General features: G+C 54.3%; 1 protein-coding gene across 1 annotated transcript; it reads right to left on the reverse strand.

The window, feature by feature from the left end:
- Positions 1–346: 346 nt before the first annotated feature.
- Positions 347–14608, reverse strand: LOC116947290 (calmodulin-alpha). The gene is made up of 6 exons (XM_032962844.2): positions 14478–14608; positions 5899–5929; positions 4701–4844; positions 4028–4134; positions 2854–2989; positions 347–2486 (listed from the first exon to the last, which is right to left on the reverse strand). The coding sequence occupies exons 1-6, from the start codon at positions 14478–14480 to the stop codon at positions 2458–2460; spliced, it is 450 nt and encodes a 149-aa protein (XP_032818735.1). The 5' UTR covers positions 14481–14608; the 3' UTR covers positions 347–2457.
- Positions 14609–17463: the final 2855 nt, after the last annotated feature.

The raw sequence follows: 17463 nt of genomic DNA on the forward strand, positions 1-17463 counted from the left end.
TCCACATTGCCCCCCCTCGCCCCCCCTCTCCACATTGCCCCCCCTCGCCCCCCCTCTCCACATTGCCCCCCTCGCCCCCCCTCTCCACACTGCCCCCCCTCGCCCCCCCTCTCCACACTGCCCCCCACCCAATACTGCCCCCCTTCGCCCCCCCTCCACACTGCCCCCCCCTCGCCCCCCCTCCACATTGCCCCCCCTCGCCCCCCCTCTCCACACTGCCCCCCCTCGCCCCCCGCTCAATGTTAACTCTCTCACTCTCCACCATTAAGGCGGGGGCAAACGTCATCAAACGTTCACGCGTAACTTTCAGTCCACCCAGGTCACAGAGCAGACGGTCTCCCGGGGATTCATGCCGGCTTCGTGGTGAAGTACTGTATTGCACAGATACAGTCTATACATATACTGCAATTAAGTGGGGGGGGGGGGGTCTCTCTATAGGGGAGGCACATGGTCTTGACGAGTCGAATAGCAAACCAGAAACGCGACCGGTTGTATAGGGCACTTATCTCGTAGCGTTATGCAAGATATCATCATCACCACTATTGCCGTATTGCTGTTGTCACCGTAGGACGTACAAAATAAAATAACTATTAGGGAAAAGCACAGAAAATTTACACCGGGGTTTCCAGCCTTCAGTCCTGCGCGACCCCACCACGCCCCCCTCCCCCCCTCCAATCGTCGTCTTGTTCCAATACAGATCTCGTTGTCGCTACGCGCGCCCGATGATTGCTCAACAGCAGCGCATGCAACGCGCGACGGCTTTGTAACAATCGGCGTTCGCTTGCGTCACGCCACACACACACGCCCGCATTACAGACAAAGGTCACCCGTATAACAGCAAATGCTGTTAGCGAGACGCCCATTAAGGCCGGTTGGCCAACAACACCACGCCCGGCCGTCTTTGTGTCCCCAATGCCCATGAATGTTTAACACACCAAAGAAATGCAGCAGCAGCAGCAGCAAACATCGGTTCCGTAGGAGATTGGGTAACCAGGCGGCTCTCAAGGCTGTACCTGCGGTGGGGTCGCGAACAAAAACAACAACAACCAGGAGGAGTCTGCGAATCGCTGCTGCCTGGTCGACTTGCAGTACGGAATCTATGATAAGACAATTAGACGCACGTGGCAGCACACGGTTAATTAAACACCGCCTAACATCATCACCACCAGGCCGCGCGCCTCCGAGTGCTACACACAAACGACAACTGAACCCCCCCCCTCCCCCCACTAGCCCCGACCCTAACCCGGACCCTAACCCGGAGCCTACCCTTGACCCTGCAAAGGGGGGGGGGGGGGCGGGGCACTTAAAAAACCACACAAACTCAAACTTGTATCCCTACCGACCCTCAAGAGCTGAGGTGTGTTGGGTTTCAGGCGAGTGCACAGGTGAGCGCGTGCAGGCGAGTTCTGCGACCGTGCTCAATCATCGAGGCTTCTTGTGCGCGATTAGTGCAGAGCCTCCAACTTTCAAAACTTAGCATGGGGAGGGGCGGGGGGCGGGGGGCGGGGGGGGGAGAGAAGTGGTGGAGTTGGTTGTTTGGGGGGGCGGGGGGCGGGGGGGGGGGACGAGGCTGTTTGGTTATATTAAAAATAAAATTGCGCCGTCGGCGTGGCGTCGCGAGACGACGCATCCATTGGGAAATCTCGCGGGGGCGGCGTCGCGTCCGGCGCCCACCGCGTGCCAGCGGAAGGCCACGATGTCACAGACAACAATTCAAGAGGAGGCCTCTAAATCAGCACGCCCTGGGGGGGGGGGGCGGAGCGCGGGGGGCACCTTGCACACGCGTGAGCGTTAAGCCGCATGGCAAAGTCAAACCGATATTTTATTTTCGTTTCGGGGAGCTGGAATTTAGCCACATTTCGGTGAGACCCCGAATTAAAATTGTCACCGTTTTTGTTGTTGTTGTTGTTGTTATTTATTTGTGTGCGTGCGGTCGGCGGAGGGATCGCGTCGGCATCGCGGCCGCTGCGCGACGGAAACCCGGATCCGAACTCAGGTTCTCAGCGCTGTCGGCGCGGCATCTCTGACACGGCCATTAAACACCTCGGCACCCTCCCACCCGACAGTCGCCCCCCCCCCCGACCCCCCCACCCACCCCCACTTTACACACAACCCTGTGCCACACCGGGCACCTCTAGGATTAGGGTTGTTATTGCTCAGTAACATTCGCGCGCGCGTGCGCGTGTGCGCGCGTGCGTGAAACCGCTGTTGTCAATGCGTGTGCATCGATGTATTTATTATTAGGCATGTGCTAGGAAGTGTGTAGCTTTGCACGTAGATAAACAGCCGTGCGCGTTGATGCGGTGCATGTCGGGTAGGCGATGTGGTATGCGTGTGTGTGGTATGTGGTCGTGGTCGATAGTGCGGTGTGGTGTTGTAGGTGGTACGGTGGATAGCGAGGTGCGGGTGGTGGCTGTTGCGGTGCCGTTGACGCAGGGCGGTTGGACTCGACGCTGCTCACTTGGTCATCATCATCGTGATGAACTCTAGAATGGACACGCAAACACCGGAAACACGACACACGCACCGCACACAGACACACGCACGTGTTGCGATCGTACGCAGAACAGCGACGCGGGCTGCTGGGAGGCAAGTGCTGTTAGAGAGCACCTAATAAAAGGCGGGGATGGCACACGAGGGGGGTGATGGGACCACATCCACACACGGCCGCCTTTGTCTCCCCATTGCCAATGTTTAATGCTCACACTCATAGCTCACCCCGTGACCACGGTCACTCTCGCAGTTGACCCTTTTGTTTGACCCCCATGACCCCGCTCACCCCCGTAGCTGACCGTGACCCCATTCACCCTTGTAGTTGACCACATTCACCCCTCATTCTTGACCCCCGCTCACCCTCGTAGTTGACCTGGCCATCCCCGTCAATGTCGGCCTCTCGGATCATCTCGTCCACCTCCTCGTCGGTGAGCTTCTCCCCGAGGTTGGTCATCACGTGACGCAGCTCCGCCGCACTGATGTAGCCGTTCCCGTCCTGACCACCACAGCAAAGACAGAGACCCCTCCCTTGAGCAGGCTGTTGGGGCAAGTGCTGTTAGCACCTATGAAGGCCAGCACCTGTGGCACACGAAGGGGTGGGTGGCCAGCACCACGCCCGGCCGCCTTTGTCTCCCTAGTGGCGATGTTTACACACGGCGCCAGGTACTCAGTCGAGGCCGAGTCTACCTAGGGCAGGCCCAGGACAAGTTCAGATAATCGTCACCTGGTGTTGGCCCCGAGCGGGAATTGAACCCTGGTTTGCCGGGTTCGTAGCGCAACACGCCAACCACCTCTACACTACCACCACACAACCACGACCATCACCAACAACTATAAAATCAATGAAACTTTATTTAACATCGCACCCCCTTCACAATAAAATTGACACAGGGCGCTTTCACAAAGTGAATGTAATATTGCACCAATAAAAGTTACACGCAACAATAAGTATGCACACGAGTTCAAAATATATGCAAGGAGACTATGAAACACATCTTTAGAATGATTTTAAAAACAGCACCACCTTCCTTAGAGTGGACCGGCAGTGCAAGGGAAGAAGCAGAGAGAGAGAAGCGAGGCGACCTGCAGCGTGGTGAGCGGGTGGGTGAGCGGAAGGGTGAGCTGGTGGGTGAGCGGGTGGGTGAGCGGGCGGGTGAGCGGGCGGGCGAGCGGGCGGGCGAGCGGGCGGGCGAGCGAGCGGGCGAGACCTGCAGTGCAGTGGTTGAACAGTGTGGCTCAGCCGAAATAGACTGGTAGACTGTGTCCTCAACATGGGTGGTGACATTTGAGAGACGATCAAGGGAGATGGAAAATGATGATTATGGGAGATAAGAGACGACCTCCGATTAGCACGGTTGGCTACGAGTGGCGCGAAAGCAGTTCAAAGTACACACACGACGATGACAATGACAATAATGAGGAATTTTGATGAGACAATGACTATTATGAGATGATGACGGATTGTGGGAGATGGGCATAAAAGACGAGGCTGAGAGACGACGATGATGGCAAGGAGGTGCACGTGCTCGTTCACCTTGTCGAAGACGCGGAAGGCCTCTCGGATCTCCTCCTCGCTGTCCGTGTCCTTCATCTTGCGCGCCATCATGGTGAGGAACTCTGGGAAGTCGATCGTTCCGTTGCCTGAGTGGACGGAGAAGCGAAGCGAGTTTACAGCGAGGTTGGAATTACTTTTCGTGACATGGACTTCACAGCGAGAAATCGACGTAGCCATCGTGTGCCCAAACAAGAAAGCTTTCAATCGGTGCACAATTTCTGGGGTCCCACCGATGAATCTGGCACACGAATGTTGACAGAGAAAATGGAACAATAGCCGACACAAAATGGAACAATAGCCGAAAAAGGTGCGCAGAGAAGCACGGCACCACGCCTTCTTGGAAATTACACCGACAGCGTGAAAAGTGGAAAGACGCGGACTAATTAGCGGACACACGCCAGAGTTGTAAAGACTTCGCGGCAACGAACGCTCACGAACGCGAGGCACTTTTCCGGGTAGGACTCGTCAATAGGGGGGGGAGGGGGCTGGGGGGGGGGGTTATGGCCGGCGGTTCGAGCCCTCACTTACAGAGAACAGCAAAAAAATGCGGACCGCATGCGGCAACAACACGGCTCCCCACAGGCGGGCAAAACCACGGCTCGGCATCCAGCAGCGGGCAGAGCACGGGCGGGAGGGGAGGAAGCCGTCTTACCGTCGGCGTCCACCTCGTTGATCATATCCTGCAGCTCGGCCTCCGTGGGGTTCTGGCCCAGGGACCTCATGACGGTGCCCAGCTCCTTGGTGGTGATGGTGCCGTCTCCATCCTTGTCAAAGAGCGAGAACGCCTCCTTGAACTCTGCGCGGCAGTCCAAGGAGGTGGGGGGGGGGGGTGGGGTTGGGGGGGCGAGTCGAGGGTTGCATTTGTCTCGCTTAAACCAGGCGAGAACTCGAGAGAGATGGAGAGAGAGAGAGAGAGAACGGGTGGCCAACAAACGGCGAAAAGCAATAATGCAACAACAAAAAAAGGCAAAGTACAACGTCGAAGCAAACTAGAAAATTGGGGCAAAACCAACAGAATAGAAAATCTGGGGGCGACAAGAAGGGGGAGGAAGTAAGAAGAAGAAGTGGGAGCAGGGATAGAGGACTGAGAAGGGGGGGGGGGGGCAGGTAGGGAGGTGCAGCTGGAGGAAGGGAGGAAGACGAGGGGGAGAGGGAGGTGCATCGACGCAACAGGGGATCTATCGGATGGTGGGGGGGGTGTTGGGGGGGTGAGTGTCCGATCTCCCCCCCCCCATCCCCGCCCCCAACAAGTTTCCACTTCACCTGCACTGCTCACGTCGACAACTCAAGAGGGGAATCCTCCACCCCTCCAGGGGGCCTTGTGCCACGCGGAATTTTGCACTGGCGTGCGTTTTTATTTCAGGCCCTCCCCCTCCCTAGCCTGCGCACTCGGCAGCAAGCCAGCCCTTAACCCCCCCCCCCGCCAGCCCTTAACCCCCCCCCCAGGCCTAAGCCCAACCGTGCCACTGCCCCCCACGCCCGGGGGGGGGGGGGGTTCTGGCCCCTATCCGGGGTCAACCCAGAGACACAGCTCATGAAGCTGCCGTCTGTGTTTAGGTGGCAGCGGGAGTTGATTTGCTCCGAGATCTCGTACCGGTATCGCTGCGTTGAACGTCCACCACAGCGCCGATAACAGACCTCGTCGGTCAGATAGGAAATCTGTACCGGGCTTGGGTCTACAGGTGGGGGTGTGGGGAAGTGGCGTCCCGACTTCCCTCCTAACCCCATAAGCCCTGAGACCCCGAGACCAGCCCCTATATGCGAGTGTGACCCTCCCCCCCCCCCGAGCCAGGCGTGGTGATGCGGTGGCGCGAGACAGCGTCGGGGCCCATGACGAGAGACTCGCTCACCGGCAATTTGTTCTTCCGTGAGCTGGTCGGCCTGCAAAAAAGCACACGGAGAGATAAGCCATGTAAGCCCCCATGCACCTATGGCTACGTCTACGATTCAACTCCGTAATCAAATCACCCCCGCCGCCACCCCCCCCCCCCTGCTCCCACGTTTGTACCGTCTCATTGCCATCCCATTGCATTTCGTGCCAGACGTTTTAGTCCGCCGCCATTTGTGAAATATACAGCTGTTAGCGAGCACCTATTAAGGCCGAGATGGAATGGCACACACGCACGCACACACACGCTGGAGTGGTGTGGCCAACGCATAATGATGTCAAGAAATTGTCCTTTTTAGATCCAGCCATTTTTTTTAGTTGGTAAAAAAATAAAATATCAACATTTCAAGAGCCACAATGCACTCCGTGGTGAACACGATAACGGTGGTTCTGAAATAAATGTCACGAAGGAGTCCTTGAAAGAGCCGCATGAGACTCCGCAGCCGCAGGTTGCCGACCCCTGTGGTAGAGAGAACACCCCACCAGGCGCCACGGACTCTCGTTGGAATATCAAAAAACAGAGGTGGAAGACAACTTTACAGAACTACTTTTGAATGAACTTCAAAACAACTCAATGCCAATACGATGAGCACACCTTAAATATACCCCCCCCCCCCCACCACCCCCCTGCTAAGAGTGTTCGTCACGTGTCCATTCAATTACTTAAAATGTTCAGAGTTCTTAAAAACCCAACAAGGCTCAAGTATTGCGATTGGGTTTTTTTGTGTGCCATTAATGGTGACTGGTCTGAGCCCACAAACCTCACTACACCTTGAGAATCCGGTTTAAATCTTGGTTGACATCGCGGGGCGACTGAAAACCAGATTCAAACCCAGGATCTCAGCTGTGTCGGCTCACTGTATTGTTCCAACATGGCCATTATGAACACCGCAAGACAGGACTCAAACTTAGGGTGTCTGAGCAGTCTCTGCTTAATGTATGCCTACGATATGGGCATTATGGAACACCCTCACAACCAGCGCCAGAGCTATAACCCAGGTTCTCAGCAGGTTCTGATGCGATGTTCCCATCTCCAAACATGGCTATTATGACCCCCCCCCCCCTCCCCGATACTGCCGACAAAACCATTACCGAACCCGCCGATCCAGGGATTTCAACCGAGGGTTTGAAAGCCTGCGTCCGAGCAGCGCCGGCTTACTGCGTTTCCAACAGCCTGACGTGGCCATCATGAACCGGGGCATTGCGAAGTCACCCCCCCCCCCCCCTCTGAAAACTAACTCGCACCGCTCTGTCGCCAGAACCCACCAGACCGGACAAACCCAGCGCCAATAGCTCCGTCTCAGTGGAGCGAGTAGTGGGGGGGGGGGGGGGGGGGAGATGCTCCAGTTTCACATCTTCAATTTTACCTGATGCTCATTTCAGGCCGAGTCTACCTAGAGGGAGGCGTCAGCCTGGGTACACATAGAATCCACTTTGCCAAGGTTTTTTTTTTTATTTTGGTAAAAAAATGGAATAGCGAGAGGTTGCCTGATCGCATCAGATCGTCTCATGTTTAAAGGCACACAAAGGTAGTGGTGGAAATTCCGCATTGCTGTGTCGGGGGCGAGTCTATCCAGAGGGCGAACGGTGATGACTTAATCCCCCAAAGTGGTACCCAATTTTATCGCCCCCCTTCCCCCAATTAGGGATGATGGGCTGTCGATTGCCAGCCGCTCGCTCTACCACTGACCACCCACCTGGTCGGCTAACGTGGTGTGATAAAGTAACGATCCACTGCTGGATGAGGGCCCTGGGTTGTTTTCTGACGATACTTCACCACGCGGCGGTAGATTATTTATTACAAAATAATGCGAATAATTATCATTAATTATTATTGCTATTATCAAATACAAACAGTACTAGATGTAATCAATGACTCAAAACCTCATTGGAAGTGGACTTTCTGTGTACACGTGGCCTGCACCCCCGCCTCCCTCCCCTAGGTCGACTCAGCCTCAAAACGAATACCAGCTGGGCGGTGTGTACACAATGGCACCACTGGGGAGAACAAAAGGGGTCAAGGGGGCTCGGTCAACAACCTATTTGCTGTACTGCAGCCTTCGAGGCAACCCCCATGATCAGTGGACCCGGTGCGCGCCGGTTCCATTAGGACGTCACGGGCGGATGGGGGCCGAGGGGGGGGCCGAGGGGGGGGGGGCGGGTAGGGGGTGGGGTGTGTCCAGGTAAATGTTCCACTCGCACGTCCGGCAGGGCCGGTCGCCTTTGTCTCCCCTGTGTTCATGCCGACATGTTGACATACGTCAACACGCGCGCAAGCACACACACACACACCAGGTGTGTACAACATTCGACAGACAATGTGCGCACAGACAAAAGATCCCCCGTGTAGCCTTAAGAGACTGTTGGGGCAAGTGCTGTTAGCGAGCACCTATGAAGGCCGGCACGGCACACCCAAGGGGGTTGATGGGGTGTGGTCGGAAGCGCCACGCGCGGCCGCCTTTGTCTCTGAAGTGCTGAAGTTTAGCGACAAGCAACTGGTTGATCATTTGGGGGTGAGTGGACCTGGGGGGGGGGGGGGGAAGGCCCTGTAACAGGTTCAGATATCACTTGCGAACGACTTTTTTTTTTGGTGCGAAATTGATTAACAAGACCTTGGTCGTGCTGTATCTTTCGCACGTGATAAATAATGTACACGCCGGATGTTATGCGCCCTGCGTACGAGGTGGGTTTTCTCCGGTTTCCTCCCACACATATGTACGTTGAACTTCTTTCACACCGTACGTAGCCAGCCGTGCTAAACCGGAGGTGCAAGTCCAACCCTCCTTTTTATTTAAACAAAAAAGGGAACGAGCGAGCAACTTTGTACCCGTGGCGGCAGTTGGTAACGGCTGCACCACCACGTGGTAAAGGGACAGGAGTAGAGCCACGGATGCCACGTGATGATGGGGAAAGAGAGCGCGAAACGGGAGAGAAGAGACAAGGAGACAGATTCCTGGGGGAATCAGAGGAAGGGGATGGAGAAGGGACGGAGAGGAACGGGAGCAAGAGGGCTCATGAGGAGAGGCGCATCATGGCCTCGACACTGTTGATGCTGCAGAGTGTGTTTTCTCAGTGGGCGGGGAGAGGGGAGGGATTCAGAGTAGGGGTGGGGGCACACACCCAAGTCACGTGGTTTACGGGAGGCTTGAGAAGATTAAACAAACACGGTCTAGATATTTGGAGAAAACGTCTCACTGGAGCAGCACCCTCCTGAAAATGAGTCGGTGAGCCTCTCCAAGATGATCTTTTTTTTACTTAACATTTTTAAAATTCGAAGACCACCTTCGTCAACAACTCTCCACCGCAAAGCTTTCCCGCCGCTCACCCCATCCTGCCCCACGATATGCAGCGTGGCACTCGCCACGCTGCATATAATGTCGGAGGAACGCTGCAACGTTGCCTTTTTTGTCAAAAACAAACGTCGAGGGAGTTGGGGGGGGGTGCGACCCGAGTTCAATTCCGGCTCACGGCCACCAAGACCAGTGGTGAAGACCGAGCTGGAAACATCGCGCGGTCGACCTGACCCTGATCACAGCTGGAAGCTGTACACCCCCCCCCCCCTTATTCCCCCGCCCCCATCCCCTTATTCCCCAGCCTCTACCCCATACAGACGAGGCTACACTTACTCACCCACCACCACCCCCCACCACCCCCACACCTCCTCCCCTTCGTCCGCAGTAGCAGACCGGCCTCGGCTGGTACCCGGGGAGGGAGTCGCAAGCCGGGACCACGCCTGGGCGATCGGTTGCGCGCAACCGATTTCACTTTACTCGCGGGGACGTCTCTGCAACCGGTTGCCGCTCACGGTAGAGAGACGAGAGGCTTGTGGCAACGCGTTTCATGACCGCGTGACGACTAAAACCAAACATTTGTTTGTATTTTACCAGGTAAGGCCCCACTTATCTATAATACAGGGCGTTTCAAAAAGATGGACCCAATTTCAAAGCAGTTATATTTCACGATGGCAACATGTTACAATCACACAAAAAGTTACCAACGGTTTAATGAGTTATCAAGTTTTACTAACCATTTCATAAACGCTCTAGGAGCGACCTGGCCATTACAAATGATAGCTCAACGTGGAAATTGATAGCAGCAGCCAAATACTCTAAACGCGTGATGTTGATTTTAAATGTGGAGGGCAAAACCCGGAGGACACGGAAATAAAAAAAAATCCACGCGACCACGGGGAGAGAGAAAGAGAGAGAGACACAGACACGCACACTCCAAATATACAGCAGGCAGGCGCCAGGGTCGGGATCGAACCTACGACGTCCAGCACACACAGGCGATATAGTTAACATCTCGCCACCGTAGCGACGTCGTCAACGAGGCTATCGTGGCGATGTTGAATGTGCCGTGACTCGTGCCCTTATTGCGCAACAACTCGTTCAGATATTAAAGAATTAAAGCTTTCGCGACTGCACAAATTACTCATTGTTTTTTTTTTCGGTAAAGTCACGTATGTAGAAATACCACAGAATTATATTGAAATAAATCAATCACGACGTTTCGACCGCAACACAAGCGATCTTCATCAGGTGTAAAAAAAACAAATAGCGAGGGAGCATATAGGGTGACATCAACGCAGCACAGAGAGAGCGTTAAACTTGCACGGAGGTAGATACAACAAGAAGATGAGAGACGAGAATTCAACAAACCTAAGAAAAAATTATGTGATGCAAAACCAGTCAGGCCAACAACACAGACACTTGCGTGGTGGACCACGAATTTCAGAAGAGTGTTGAATTTCGTGTTCATCCTCTGGGTTGAAAATACCAGCATAGACAGAGTGAACAAATACGAGGTACACGGTTGGCTACGTACGGTGCGAAAACAGTTCAACGGGCATGCATACGAAGTAACTTCCTGCTTAAATGAGCATTGAGGCATTCATTGCTGCTCATCTCCCCTTTGTAGCCCCGAGCCAGTGGTTGAAATTCCACATTCCTAGGACGGGATCGATTATTTATATACGACAATTACTGTAGACTCCCCCACCCCCCCCCCCCTCTCTACATAAATGGCGACGAGGCAGTTCTAATTTAATTTAATCCCGAGAGATGGCGATTCAGCCCCGAGCAGTTTACCAACACAGTTACGAATATAGACTGGTGGGGGCGGTGGGTGGTTTGGAAGCTTCCTAGACCCGAGTGGTCACTGTGAAACGGGTGCCACCGCTGGTAAATATTCCTGCTCCACATCTCGACCGATGCATTTCCCTCGCCACCCTTCTCATCACCACTACGTAGGCCCCCTAATCCCACCCCTCCCACGCCCGAGCCCCCCACCCTCACGTTGCCCCCAATTCCTGGATCTCGACAACTCTCTGCGGCTAATCACCTTAGCACATTGTGTACAGACATCCCCTCCCCCCACCATCCCCACCCCCATCTCCCACGATCTCTATCCCTACTCCCTCCCCCCATTATCTCCGCTCTCTCCATCGCCCCCCCCCCCCAGCTATCTCCATCCCTACCTCCACTCCCACAATCTCCATCCCGACCTCCACTCCCACCATCTCCGCTCTCTCAATCCTCCACCCCCACTATCTCCATCCCTACCCCCCTACTATATCATCTCTCCATCCCTACCTCCGATCCCACACCATCTGCCGCGGTTGAGCGTTAATTTCGTCTATTCTGTGTAACTCCGCGAGAACTTGAGAGACCAGGATGAGCCTCATTCGCAAGATTGACTTGGGTCTTTAGTCTGCTGGGACGATTGCTATGCACTATCCCAATTGAGAAATTTGCGGGTAAACCTTCATAATGCGGCAATTTTGGACCCCTGAGGCCCGCACACAGGAGAGCTTTGGAGTCCATTGAATGAAGCAGACGCCGCGTAGTATTACGGTTCACATACTGGCAGTATTAATCAGGGCGGCCGCTGGCATCGAACTGCGAACCTCTGCGACAAGTGGCCAACGCGCTGCCGCAAAGCCGCGTCACTGCCCTATGCAGGTAGCAATCTGTGTCCACCCACCACACCTCATCCACCCACCCACCTCATGAACCCACCTCACCTCACCCTCCCACCTCACCTCACCCACCCCTTCCACCCAACCTCATCCACCCACCCACCTCATCTACTCATCCACCCACCCAGCCCACTCCACCTACCCCACCTCACCCCACCTCATCCACCGATCCATCCCACCCCACCCACGAAATGAATTTAATGAACAGTGTGACCAGAACAGCACTATGCATTAGAGATACCATGAGCAGGATTTTGCGTTTCTTAGATGACCATTTCGATTCCATTAGCGCGGCGCTGCGGTACACAGCAAATCCACCGACCCGAGTTCGATTCCCGGCCACGGCTAACATCAGTGGCCGGTGAATATACGAACCGGTATCCGGATAACGCCTCTCCCCCTACCCACTTTACCAACCAAGCCGCACTGACCAGAGTGGTGAAGTATGGTCAAACAACCCCAATGATCGACGCGACGTGTAGGGGGGGGGAGGTCTTGTCTGGAATTGCAGTCGGTCAATGGGCCGAAACGTTTATTGATGTATTTTAAACGTGGAGACACAGGGGGCGGGCCTCTGCTGATATTCGCGATTTACCCACGAGCAGGTGATGCCAGGTAAATAGGAATACAACATTCACGCCGTCTTTGCACAACTCTCACTTCTGTGCGTTCAAGGGACCCGTCATAAAGTCGCGCTGCTCCAACAATAGGTGCCGGGGTGGCGCTCGTCTCCGGTGGTGGGAATTCCACGTTCCTATGACGGGGATCCGTCATTTGTTTTTTTTTACTTTCATGGCTGCGTTAACAGTGGTGCAGAAAGCACAAATTACAGGAAAACTAAAACTCACATTTGTTTACACCACAATAATTATCTGTGATATGAATAAGGGTCATTGCCCGAAACGTCGCCTGATTTATCTTCATATATAATTGGTTGTTCCTTGTAGGGCGGTTTTTTAACTAAGGAGTTGATTTTTCTTAACGAAACGGGGGGGCTGGAGGGGACTCTATTTATAGGCACCCCACTGATTTATAGCGACCCATTTTACTCTCTCTCAACGCTTGCGCCCAATTCTCTCCGGAGAGCGGGATGACCAGAGATGGATGAGGAGACGGCGTGAAGCAAGGTTGTGAATTAAACATCCCCGGTGATTTACATCACCTCACCTCACTCACTCTCGCTCGCTCGCTCGCTCTCTGGCCCTTCTAGAACATTATTAGGAAATAGCATCAAGACTCTTGACGAGACACGCAGGCGACAGGGATAGGGGCTTGGAGGGCGATATGGAAGGAGGCACGGAAAATAAGGTGGAGATGGGGAGGGAAGGGGGAGATAGACGGGAAGATATGAGGTGGTTGATGGAGGGAGATATGTAGGGAGCGAGAGGAAGATGGGAGACGAAGTTAAATAGGGTTTGATCTGTAATTTAGACCTCTTTTGGTATCTGTATGTATGGTTCACCGTGTATACTCCTCTGTATAAAGAACCCACGTGGTTTTTACGAGTTTTATCAAATAGTAATCTATGCCTCGCATATTCTATCGTTAGTTATGGTAATCATCGGTCGTTTGCCAATCCACTGCTGGATGAATGCCTCCCCTCACCCAGCGCTGTGTCGGTCATGGGTCTTGGTTTGACCATACTTCACCACCCCGATCGCTGTGTTGGTTCGAGGCTGAAGGGCTGGTGGCGAGTTAACACGAGAGCCGTGGCTGGAAATCCAACTCGGGTTGCCAGGTTCTTAGCGCAGTGCGCTAACCACTCGACCCCCTGTACTGTAGCACATCCTTGTACAGTTATATACTGTAGTGTGAGCTTGTGCCAGCAGAACGAGTCGTCCTGTGGTCAGGTTACGCGACTCAACCCATCATCATCATTAATCATCCAACCGAGGTCGATAAAATGAGTACCATTTTATGGGGAGAGGTGGTGGGGGGGGGAAGTAAAAAAAAGGGGTAACTTTGCGGACAAACTAGAATCAAGTTTCATTTGTACCTCTCACACTTATACGAGTCCATAGAGGACGTCCGCCGCGGAGATGGAACGATTCCATCCAGGGGCGGAGCCAGGGGGGTTGACAGGGTAGACAATTGTCACCCCCGAAAAAAAATAAAAAATCGAAAAGCTGAAACATTCTGCGTATAAGTGTACGACACTCGGTCTGGCGGACTTCGTGCAACTGCATCGTCAGAGTGTGTCGCCAACCGATGGCGTCTAGTTCAACAGCCTGACTCTCTAAATCATTCTTGAAATTAAAATTTGTTGAATGTCACCCCGGGCTGAAAATCCTGGCTCCGCCCCTGATTCCATCCGTTCACACGAATGCAGGTGCTATGTGGAGCATCACTCCGCAACATCCTTGCGGTGATCTTCATCCAGCAGTGGTTTGACCATGGCTCGTGAACGATGATGAGCTTTTCTGTTTATATATAGACACACACGTGCATTATGACACGTGTGATGTATAATCGTATGTAAGCAAGTACATCTCGATTACCAGGCACTCGCCACACGAACTGTGGAATTTCCAGCGCGGCGCGAAATGATGAATTGCACTCACCATGGCGTCTTCGCGAGGGGGGCGGCTGCGGCACGGAAGAGTTCACGGGCCGGAGACGGCGGGACGCGGTCTTTAAGGGAAGGCGCTCGCTCCTCTCCCCCTCGCACTCTGCGCTGTCTCACCCCGCCCTAGCCACTCACTCCTCCCTTCCTACACCTACCTGCCCCCACCCACTCTCTCTCATCGCACTCACGCCTCCACCCCCCCCGCCCGCTCACCCACTCCCCCCGCCCGCTCACCCCCCCCCGCCCGCTCACCCCCCCCCGCCCGCTCACCCCCCCCCCGCCCGCTCACCCCCCCCGCCCGCCCACCCCCCCCTGTCCGCTCACCCCCCCCCCGCCCGCTCACCGCTCACTTCGCCCTCTCCCCACCCTCCCACTATCCCCCCCCCCCTTCTCTCTTTCCCACTCCATCTCGCTCCCCTCCTCTCTATTCCCCTACCCTCTCTCGCTCCCCAATTTGCTCCTCCCTCCCATTCTCCTTCCCCCAATTTTCCCTCCCCCCACCTCCCTCCACCACTCAACCTCTCCACTCCCCCTCTCTTAATTCCCTAACCTTAGCTACCCCCCACCTAATCCCTCTCACACTCTCCTCTCTCTCTCACTCGAGCTGTCTCTTTCCTCGCATCTCTCTTTCTCTACCTGCCTCTCTCTCAATCCCTGCCCACCCTCTCTCCCTATCGCTCTCCCTCTGTCTTCTTACATCTCTCACATTACATCGACTCGTATCTCTCTGACCTCGCTATTGATTTTACATGAAGACGGACCCTTACCCGAAACGTCTCCCATTGCATAGTTTTCCTTTGAAGGCCACACACAGTTGTGTTATTGACGGGCGTGTTGAGTGTTGCTGTTTGTCCGTGTGCACCACTGCCAACGCAGCAGCGGTAGCAGCAGCATTACCAGCCACCAAAGTGTCTCGTATAAGAGTATTCTCACACGCTATGATGTATCAACAGTGGCTGTCCACCGGATTTACTGCAACCCCCCCCCCACATACACATAGGAATGTAGAATTTCCACCACTGGATGACTATCGATCCCCCTCCTCAGCTTCCCCCTCTACCCATCTTCCCCTCTCCATCTCCCCGCGTTCTCTGCCTCTCTCTCTCGCCTCAATGCCCCCCCCCCCCACCGTGTGTATGAATCGAGTTATAATGATAAGTTTAGCGCGTGGCTCAACTTTCCAATTGCGTCTCAAGGAGTCGGCACAAAGCGTGCCCGCGCGTCAAGCATCTCAACCCTGGTCAGGACACGGAAGTCAGGATAAAAAATAAAATAGATTGTCATATTTTGCAAAGCGTTAGAAATAAACGCCCGAAATCCACCACCGTCATCAACATCATCTCCATCGGCAGGCAGTGGTGGAAATTCCACAAAATGACGACGGCGATAACCATGTGTAACTCTATGGATCTATATGTAACTCTATGTAACTCTATGGATCTCTGATGGATCTCTGTGTGTAATTGGTCCGTGTAACAGGGCGGCTTAGCTCAATAGGGCCTTGACAGTTGCCGTAATACATTTCCTAGATAAAAAATAAAGTGAATAAAAAATAAAAGAATAAAAACAAAAAGTTTAAATTCGATTAACTTTATTTTTTTATCTACTTGACTTTACCGAAAGAACCAAAGAATATTAATCCCTGCAGTCACGAAAGTTTTAAGTCAAAATGTAATAAAGTCCGCTTCTAAAAAAATAAAGACGCGGTCTTAATGAAAACAAAATTGAACAACCAGCGATTGGGACGAAAGCGCGCCAAGCCACAGGCAGAGACGCACGCGTTTACATTACACCGAGAGACGCAGAGAGAGGAGCCCGTGGAGCTGACATAATAAACACACGCAGGCGGAATGTGTCATCATTCAAAGTGTTAATAAACGAAAGTGGGTCCGGGGCAAGTGCCGGCGCCGGTTGAGAGGGAGGGGGGGGGAGTGCGTTGAGGGGGGGTGGACGTGGACGCGGACGCGGGGGGGGGGGTGGACGCGGGGGGTGGTGGACGTGGGGGGGGGGGGTCGAGTATAATAACGGAGTGGCGGACAAGGGACGGAACGCGTCCGAGGGAGACGTCCTTTCGTGAAAATGGTGCCCCGACGTGGGCATCTGTGAAAAGAAGAGCTTCATAGCTCATCGGATTGCTCCAGTGTAAATACATATTCTGATTTTGATCGCAGGATCGTGAGAGGTAGCGACGGTGTTTTTGGGAGGTCTTCATCTAGTAGTGGACAATGGTTGATGATGATAGCGATTACTAACTTATCAGGGTCATCACGATCCAATGCCATCGCCTCCTTCCCTCTGCTAGATCTCGCAGCTGCCTCTGCTGCTGCTGGTGTTTGCGTGAAGGGCAGCCGTTTCTCAAGGGTTCACGATGGCCACCTCACTCAACTCAATATTCCTCCACCGAGATGGGCCCCATCCGATTAGCCCCATCCGATTGGCTGCGGGGCATCTGCAATGCGGCGCGGTGACGTCACAGCCGTTACCTGGGCGCAGGTGGGAGTCACGTGCGATTTGGCGCGCGCGTCTCACCTACCCTACCCCTCCCCTCGGTCCCCCTCATTTCCCACACCTAAGCACCCAATCGCCCCCCTCGTGCCCCTTCCTTTCCTCCGTTCCACCCCTCCCCACCAACCATCCGCTCGTTCCCTCCTCCTCGCCTCCCCTATCAACCATCACCCCCCCGCCCTGCTCCCTGTTGACTCAGCCCGCCTGCCTGCCCCGTTCATTCACCTGCGCCAGTAAAGCGCCTGTACGTACCACGTGACAGCCCCTCTTAATGGCCATCCACCTCATTCAGCTGCTTTTCCATAGTCACCAAACCACCTTCTACAACATGATCATCATCGTCGGCTCCTCCATCACCTATTCACCTCGTCCTTCATCAGCATCACCTCTTCCATCATCATCACCTCCTCATCATTATCACCTCCTCCACCATCACCTATCCACCTCATCCTGCATCACCACCACCTCCTCCTCCA

The sequence above is a fragment of the Petromyzon marinus genome, chromosome 29 (assembly GCF_048934315.1).
Source record: "Petromyzon marinus isolate PM22_M1 ecotype Great Lakes invasive population chromosome 29, UKy_Petmar_22M1.pri1.0, whole genome shotgun sequence".
Taxonomy (NCBI): domain Eukaryota; kingdom Metazoa; phylum Chordata; class Hyperoartia; order Petromyzontiformes; family Petromyzontidae; genus Petromyzon; species Petromyzon marinus.

What these genes read in the sequence shown, in the direction of transcription:
- LOC116947290 (XM_032962844.2), bottom strand. An exon ending in CACGGAAGAACAAATTGCCG is followed by an intron (nt 4,845 to 5,898) that starts GTGAGCGAGTCT and finishes ACTGCCGCGCAG; the next exon opens with AGTTCAAGGAGGCGTTCTCG. An exon ending in TGGCCAGGTCAACTACGAGG is followed by an intron (nt 2,487 to 2,853) that starts GTGAGCGGGGGT and finishes TGTCCATTCTAG; the next exon opens with AGTTCATCACGATGATGATG.